The 8,899-nt window shown below is 39.7% G+C and overlaps 1 protein-coding gene across 1 annotated transcript; it reads right to left on the minus strand.

The window, feature by feature from the left end:
* Positions 1–235: 235 nt before the first annotated feature.
* On the minus strand, positions 236–4,327 carry LOC101754853. Its single transcript, XM_004981849.3, has 7 exons — positions 3,869–4,327; positions 3,391–3,432; positions 2,606–2,740; positions 2,142–2,377; positions 1,681–1,717; positions 861–918; positions 236–759 (listed from the first exon to the last, which is right to left on the minus strand). Exons 1-7 carry the CDS (start codon positions 4,013–4,015, stop codon positions 680–682), a joined length of 735 nt encoding a protein of 244 aa, XP_004981906.1. The 5' UTR covers positions 4,016–4,327; the 3' UTR covers positions 236–679.
* Positions 4,328–8,899: the final 4,572 nt, after the last annotated feature.

Here is an 8,899-nt window from a genome sequence, read left to right on the forward strand (position 1 = left end):
GCATCTTTACAAACAAACACAAAAAAGCATACTCGGGATTTGTCTTCTATACTAAGTGCTACTTTAAATAAGCAACGAGGCACACGCTAATAGCGCAGCTAGGGTAATATGATTTTTTTTCCAATAATACTCTCTCCGCCATATTGTTTAGTTCATGCATGCAGAATAGAAGGAATTCAGTAACATTGAACATAAGCAGGGCATACGTGGAGCTTAGAATGATCGCGCGCGTGTATACGCAGGGGAAGTTACAATTGAGTTGCCAGCCAAGTGACTCGAAAACAATATACAGTACAGATGTTTTGATCAGGTGTCAATTCCCACCAAATAAAAAAACAAATCATGGTTTTTTTATAAAAAAAAACAAATCACCAGTATACAGCAGCGGGTACATACTCCCAAGTCCCAACGCAAGTGGCAACAAAAATGCTCGACCTTGTCCAGTTTATGGAATTTATGCACGTGAGCTCATCAACTTACTAGCTAAGTGAACAATAACACATCCTTTGCCCCTTATCCTACCTAGTCTACCCGGCACAAGATTTGCGCTACAGGCCCTCAACAACAACAGCAGAACCCATCTCAAATAACCTGATGGCATCAGCTGCTTGCATGTACAGGGCAAGTTACAACTGATTCCACTCTTCCTCGGATGCTGCGATCATACTGGACGGGTGCATCAATTGACACCATTTTTTCTTTCCAGTTTTATTGCTTCATAAGACTTGACGACCTCCTTGAACTTCTCTTCTGCACCCTCTGCGACAGAAAAAATGTTCATGGTATTAGCAACTGCACTAGGAATCAACCACATGAGAAGAAACAAGGTGTCCATCAACAAAAGGAGATGTTTGAAGCACCTCTATCATCTTGATTCTGATCAGGATGAACCTCCATTGCTTTTGTTCTAAAAGCAGTCTGCAGCAGGTGAAGCCTTAGTCAGATAACAAGACCACATAGATAAAATGATGATATGTGTACCCCAAAACCCAAAATCCTGCCAATTTTTGGGATCGTACTACCCATATACTGTGCCTCATTATCACTATACTGTATAAATCCTTCACCCTTTGAATTCACAAATGTAGCTATTATTTTTGGTTGATAATATGAATCAACCCGATAATCCATCTAGTAACTAACTAAAGAACTGTGTGTAGGCCCCAAGGAATTTCCAGTAGACTGGTTATCAAATGAAAATGTTGGGAGACAAAAGAGTGCATAAGTATTTCGGTAATCCACTGTCTCTTGATTAAAGAAAATGAGAAAACAGTTCAACCCCTTTTATTAAAACACATGGTTCTTGTTGGTCTCATAATCAACTCCTTTTATAAAATTGAAACAAAGTGAAAGATGAATGATTTTGTTAATGAACTTGTCAAGAAAAACTAGATGCTTTGTAAAAAGCAGTAACCTCAACCATTTAATGAAATGTGAATCCCATGGAAACCTTCACTGTCCAAAAGGTCCAATAAGATTTAAATGGGTAAAACTTGCAGATAGCTACTTTTAGGGATTGAGAGTAGTTAGATATTTGATTTGTAAAGAAAGAGTTGTGGTGGAAAGTTGCTCAACTACTGTAAATTCCAGCTGATCGTGCTAGGTGAGACAACAAGTTCATAAATACGAAAATGCAGGGCACAAGAAAACAATAGTACGGCTGATAAAAGATTGCATTACCTTTACTTCTGCATCCGTATATGGTGTTGCTCGTGATCTACAAAGGAAGAAATGCGATTTGTCACGAGAAAATATAATAACTGTACGAGATCTAGCAAGCAGTAGATATTTTTTCAAAATTCAACAAAGGCAGTTGATTCATCGAAACTAGGGATAGCAATATCATTTTGTCCAAAAAAATCAATTTCAGATCACAATTTCTTCCTTCAAATCAAGAACAATGGACTTTCAAAAAATGTACAGGAAAGTTGTTGTGCCACAAGAAAAATGAGGTAAAGATCGTACAAAAATGTAAAGAGAAACTGCTGTGTTACAAGATAGCATTTCTTGATAAATTAAGTGCAAAGGAAATCAATTGAATCACTCAGGAATATGTAATTAGAGACAAGGACTGACCATGAGTCCAGACAGTCTACCATGTAATAACTAGATTAACAGATGAGCACAAAAATTGAACCTACCTGTCAAGACCAAGAACTGCATAATGATGTGACATAGGATAAACCCTAGGTCCTGCCGGTGTATAAGTCCGTCTAGTTTTATGTTCCGAGTGAGAAGTGTCAGTCTGCCAATACCAATCATCCCGAGGGATGTAATTGTAGCCACCAGGTGGGCCATTCTCCCTCCAACTTTCATAACCTCTCCTAAATTTATTCCTCTCTCTGTTGAAAACACTTTGCATGTGCCTTATTCTTTGCTGAGAAAAATTAAGGAGACAAAAAGTCAGCATGCTGTCAGGCTAAAAGTAATAAAATAGTATTGATGTAAGTTATGCATACTTAGGTTCTGAAGCTTAACAGTAACATATGTATGGTAGCAGCAAGAGTAATCTCAAATTTCCAGCTATGCATTCAGGATAAAAGCACCACACTTGCGTTGGATATACAACAAAAAAACAAGATTACGAATATATGTATAAACTTACAACTCTCTCTTGTTCCTCCTCATATTCCTGCTGCATACGCTGATAATATCTTTTCTTAGCTTCCTCACTGAAACTTCCACGACTTGAGTTGTTACTTGTATACCTCCAAGATGATGTCGTTTGCATTTTATTTAGCTTTTGAAGGAAAAAGGAGCATATAAGTCTAGTTTCAAATAGTCAATACAATCAAGTATAAGAGTAGGACAGAACAAATGAAAATGGATCAAACACGAAATTTTAGTTGACTCTATGACTTCCCGAGACAGAGGGCTCATCAAAAACCTCCTCAAACAATGGGTTTCTTGGCATATATTAGGGAGCCGAAAGACAGCAGAAAAAACGTTTTTTCCCTTTGCAAATAGTTTGACTAAGTGGAATTGATCATGGGAAGAAGGCCTGATGGGAACCAAACCCTATTGGCCTATTGTAATCATCTAGAGAATATATTATTAAAAGCCTCACATAGACACATAGTCAATATTAAGCATAGAAGGATGGTTCATAAGAGGGGAAAACTAACAATTATAGCTGCAACATCATATTCACCTAACAATCCTCTATTTTTGCCTACAAACATCAAGCGAATAGAATAGATTATGACCATAGACAGACCCGAACATGATTTTGAGATTTCAATCAATTGCATTGCACTTGAGACAAGTTAAAAATCGACAACTGAGGATATATATATTTTTCTCCTTGGAGCCCTCATTAAAATAACAACATGAGTTTGCGCTAGCGCTAGGACAACTAACAAATTAGTAACCAGTAACAAAACATAGTACCTGAGTGTAGAACCAGTCCACACTTCTGCGAACTTGAGTAATCTGGAGTTTCACAGGAATGAGAAACAAAAGGTCAAATACATGAAATCTGCACCACAGCTAAATAATACAACAAACAAAAGAACCCAGAGCAAGTAGATATCACAAATACCATAACACCCAAATTGCTGACCACTTCGCATTACTGGGCAAATCTTAGAAACCAAACTACAAGCATGTTAAGCAAGGCTCCTGCCTACGCATAAGGTTTTCACACTAGCAAGTTACTATCGTAGGCTTGCAAATGATAAAACTGGATCACCGGATACCAAATTGACCGACGGCTAAGCAAATTGTAACTAAGCCATAGGTAGAGGCGCAAAGCTAGGCTAACCACGGGAACTAGAAAAGCAAGCTAGACTGCCAGATATTCAGGACGCGATCATGTGGATAAGATCCTCAAGAAATTCTAACTAACTATAAGCATAAGGGTGCCCACCGCGAAAGTGGCGGTGGTGGCGCCGATGAGGCCGAAGATGAGTATTCCCCATGCCTTAGACGGTCGGCGCTCCTGCTCCCTCGGTGCGCCGGCACCCCCGCCGCCGCTAGGGCGGTCTGATTTATCCTCCTGCGGTTGCGGGGCCATCTTCTATGAGGCTCCCCCGCAGATTCTTCTTATCTCCCGATTCGAGCTCGACGGCGAGAGGCGCCGGCGACCAAGCTCATGCTTCCGCGATCCAATTCCTTCTCCTAGCCGCCAGCTCTCTCCCCGCTGCGCTGCAGCGTTGGGCGCGGCGACCACGAGGAGGACGAATTGGAGTTGGATTGGTGGCGGTGCTGCGGGGAGGGGACGGCCGGGGACGGGGAGGAAGAGGCGGACGACGAGTCGCGAGTCCTCGACCGACTCGTTGCCTCTCGCGCGTGGCGATGCGTCAGGGCGAGTGAACCGACCTGGGTTGTTTCGGCACACGATTCGGTCGCCCGTGTACCACTCCCACAGAAGCTCCGATTCCGCTCGAAGCCTGGCCACGAAAACTCCGAAGTCCCAACCGTGACTATCCATGTTGGCCCGCGCGTTGCAACGCGTATATGTTCAGTGTAGAAGATCGTGTGTTAATTAATTAATATTCGTACTGAAAATACACAATTAAGTTTTGACCAAGAAAATTTACTAAACGATATTATAATTTTGTAACAATTTTGTTGAAAATAGTCAGAAATTCCACCATGGCTGGCTCATATTGAAGGAGTGTCCAGTTTAAAAAAATATATATTGAAGGAGTGTCATCAAGACTACTAGACATGCCATGATTTTTTTCTTTCAAGACAATACAAACACTTCTACATTTCTATAAAAATACATGCGCATCTTATGATATCGGTTACAGGTATCATAAATACCACATTTTTCTTACTTTCGTTTGGAATTCTACCAAAACTTGACCATCATAAGCAAACAACAAATCAACATGGATATGGTATTTTCATGTCGATTAGAAGTTATGCAACTATCTTGTTAAAGAAACAAAACTTTTAAATTCTTATATGATTAGTTTCCTTTCACGAGCTTCATACAAAACCTTGTCATTTGTTAGGAAGTGAGATGATTTTTTCCAACTCATTTTGAGGAATTCCTATCCATGCCACATTCACTATTCTTCATATAGTTGGTGGGTTGCTGAGAAAAATTGCAGGCTCACTATAAGTTTGGGATGTGTTTGGTTTGTGCCACCTCCTAAGCAAGCCAAATTTTAGACATTATAAATTTGTGGCCATATATTTTACCGACTTTAACCACCAAAATGAACTAAGTGACAAACAAGGAAGCGGTCAAAACAAATTTAACATCCAAGCAGATGATGGTCAAAATTATAGTTAAAATCTAATTTGGCTAGCTTGGCACTAAACCAAGCACACTGATCTTCCAATGTACATTTAGTTCAACCCTCTTGTGAGGCCATGCCAAAATTTAGCATTGTCCCGGTTATTCAGGAAGTGTTTGGTTAAGAGTCTAGATTTGTTCACACCCAGACAACTTTGGTTTGTGCTCATGCGCAATGAGCAGAGAGCATGATATGCCATCTTCTTGTATTACCAATTTTCAGTTAAAAGATTTATTAAGCCATATATCTGGTTGCAAATTCGTTATAAATTCAATTCAATATTTGCAAATCAAGACTAGTGTTAAATAGTTTGACACTAAAAAGCATATGACATGTGACTCCACGTGTCATGCTCAATGTTTTGATATATTTTTGTATGGTTACCATCCATCCATACAATTAGTTACTCCTTCCATTTTAGATTTATGCTAAAACGATATACAATTAAGAGACTTAGTCTTGATTTTAGCTCGCTCTGCAACGTTTTAGGCCAAATTTTGTTATTGGCCAACCATGACCATGGACAATATTTGGTTGAGTAAATGACATGCCAAGTACAACAACTTGTACGGTGAGTGCAACTAGGTCATAGTTCTTGTAAAATGCTCAAACGCGTCACAATTATGTTTAAAGTAGTGCAATTGTGGTTAAAAGTAAACGATGGCTGAGCTGCCTTGCCACTCACCTCCAATGTGGATGGATCTTTGCAAAAAACACCCCTTGTATCTAACAAATCACCCGCACATTTATTTCCTTTTGTTCAGTTTCTATATCATATACGTGCGGCAAGGACGCCGGCACCATCGGTAGATCGCGCGAGGAGCTATAACCGCATCAGGCCAGACGGAAAAGAAGTTCACGGCTGCACAGCATTGGCGGCGGCGGCCACAAATCAAATGGCTCCTGTGCGTGGAGCGGCAGGTTCACTGCCTCCTGCCTACGGTGAGTGCTTTTGTTCTTTGATTAGTGATGGCCATGGTAATTAGCTCACTATGGTTTTAGTAATTGATGCATGGCCATGCCCGTGGATGTGCTGGCATATTAGATTTGATCTGTATAAACTATTTGCGATACGTTGTGCTTGTTGCACCCAATTATTTTGTCATTGAGGCCCTGATGATGATGAATTCAGTGTTGAGATGCACCATGGTGGGTTTTTCTGTGGATCTGGAAGCAATAGGACATGTGTCGATGACAAGGTTGATTGGTTTGACCATTGTGAATCTGATTCCTGATCACTGCTATGGATCGATGATTTTATCGAGGAGATGAGGCATCAAAAAATAGACAAAACTAAGTTTATTGGTTGTTGCCTGGAAAAGAAATCAATGATGGTCTGAGAAGGCTCAGGTGTGATGCTGGTACAAATAGTATGGTTGCTTTGGCTCCCTGGTTCAAAATTTTAGTTGTATATGTTGATCAAACTAGAAGAATTACATGTAGTCATGCTATATCATACCTAAGGCAATATAGAGCCTGATTGGTTTGTTGCCAAATTTTGGCATGCCAAAGTTTTGCCAAGCCAAAAGTTGGACAAGAAACTTGCCGATATTTTGGTAAGATAAGTGGGAGAGGTTGCTAAATTTTGGTAACAAACCAAACAATGGCCAAAATATTGGCTTGCCAAATCTCTAGCATGCTAAAATTTTGGTAGTGAACCAATCAGGCCCATAATTATCGCCTACAAGTAAGGGGGTGTTTGGATACGATGTGCTAAACTTTAACAGTGTTACATCGGATGTTCGGATGCTAATTAGGAGAACTAAATATGAGCTAATTATAAAACTAATTGCAGAACCCTGTGCTAATTCGCGAGATGAATCTATTAAGCCTAATTAATCCATCATTAGCAAATGGTTACTATAGCACCACATTGTCAAATCATGGACTAATTAGGCTTAATAGATTCGTCTCGCGAATTACACTCCATCTGTGCAATTAGTTTTGTAATTAACCTATTTAATACTCCTAATTAGCATCCAAACATCTGATGTGACGGGTGTTAAATTTTAACACCCTGTTGCCAAACAGCCCCTAATTATTATGGAATGGTCATTTCTCATCATCCACATTATAGGAAGCGTAGCCTTCCTTCAGGTTTACAGGGACTAATAACCAACAAGCCGGTTCCACGAGCACCTAGGTAGACTAGAATAATTGTTGTAGTAAATTTTTGTGTCTACTAATCTATCTTCAACTAATCATCCTCTAAATTTTAGGATATCCAGCCTACTCGCTGTAGCCAATAAAGAACCTCTGTCATGCATACATTTATGAGAAGATGTATGAAAATAAGCCAGCCTTGTTATGTCTGTTCCTTTGTATAAAAAAAATCTAGTTGTTTAATAATGAATTTTCTGTCAGGCTATCAGCAACCAACAAGATCGTGGTGGACTACCAGCTCCAGAATGTGTTTTCATTGCTACGCTTAGGATCAGGAGAGATGGTGCGCATCCTCCTCTAACTACAGGAACAAGGAAGGGAAGAGCAACAATTAGGAAGAAGGAGGCAGCACCAAAAAAGAAAATAATCAAGAAGTAGCAGTTTTTAGTTCAGCCGTGAAGTCGATGAAGTAATGAGCTTTGTTTTGTCTAACAAATTAAGGGGTTGGGTCTTATTTTATATGCAATATGGATTTAGCTTGGGGATGGAACATTTCATTGCTTTCTCTTTTTTTCGGGACATAAACATGCTTACAATTTTGCATTTGAGTTATGATTACGGACCTTTTGCATATTATTTACATGTTAAGTCATTAACAATTTGGATTACCCCTACTACTACTTGAGACAGCCACCGAAGTTAGCATGCAGCTGTTTTTTGCAAAGATGCATCTACGTTAGAGGTGACGTGGCAAGGCACCTCAGCCATAGAATTTACTTTTGACCACAATTGCACCACTTAATCATAGTGTGTGACACGCCTCTTTTTTAAGGGACATAAACATGCTTACAATTTTGCATTTGAGTTATGATTATAGACCTTTCACATATTATTTACCTGTTAAGTCATTAACAATTTGGGTTCCCCTACTACTACTTGAGAAAGCCACCCAAGTTAGCATGCATGTGTTGTTTTTTGCAAAGATGCATCCACGTTGGAGGTGACGTGGCAAGGCACCTCAGCCATAGAATTTACTTTTGACCACAATTGCACCACTTTAATTATAATGTGGCAAGGTACCTCAGCCATCTCAGCCATAGAATTTAAGTATTACGAGTATGACTTAGGCCTAGTTTGGTTATCCTGCTTATTTTTAGCACCCGTCACATCAAATGTTTAGATACTAATTAGAAGTATTAAACGTAGACTATTTACAAAACCCATTACATAAGTAGAGGCTAAACGATTGGTGGGATGGGTGAAGCATATTTGCAGGATAACTAGACTAGGCCTAAGTAAGCCACGTAATACACTAATTTCTATGGAAGTGAGCGTTAGGTCCTTCTCGTACTAACCCTAAACTGTTGTATTGTGTTTAGTCAAAAGTCAAGGGGTAATACTTCCAATGATTACTTCGCTATCGTGAAGTGACGCGTCATAAGAGAACGAGGATGTCCCCCTTTGTACGGTGCGATCCTCGAAATATACAATTTCAGGCTGACGTGTTTGACTTCCTCGCTACCTGTTTCCGAACAGCAGGAATC

This window comes from Setaria italica, chromosome IX, assembly GCF_000263155.2.
Source record: "Setaria italica strain Yugu1 chromosome IX, Setaria_italica_v2.0, whole genome shotgun sequence".
In the NCBI taxonomy this organism is placed as follows: Eukaryota; Viridiplantae; Streptophyta; class Magnoliopsida; order Poales; family Poaceae; genus Setaria; species Setaria italica.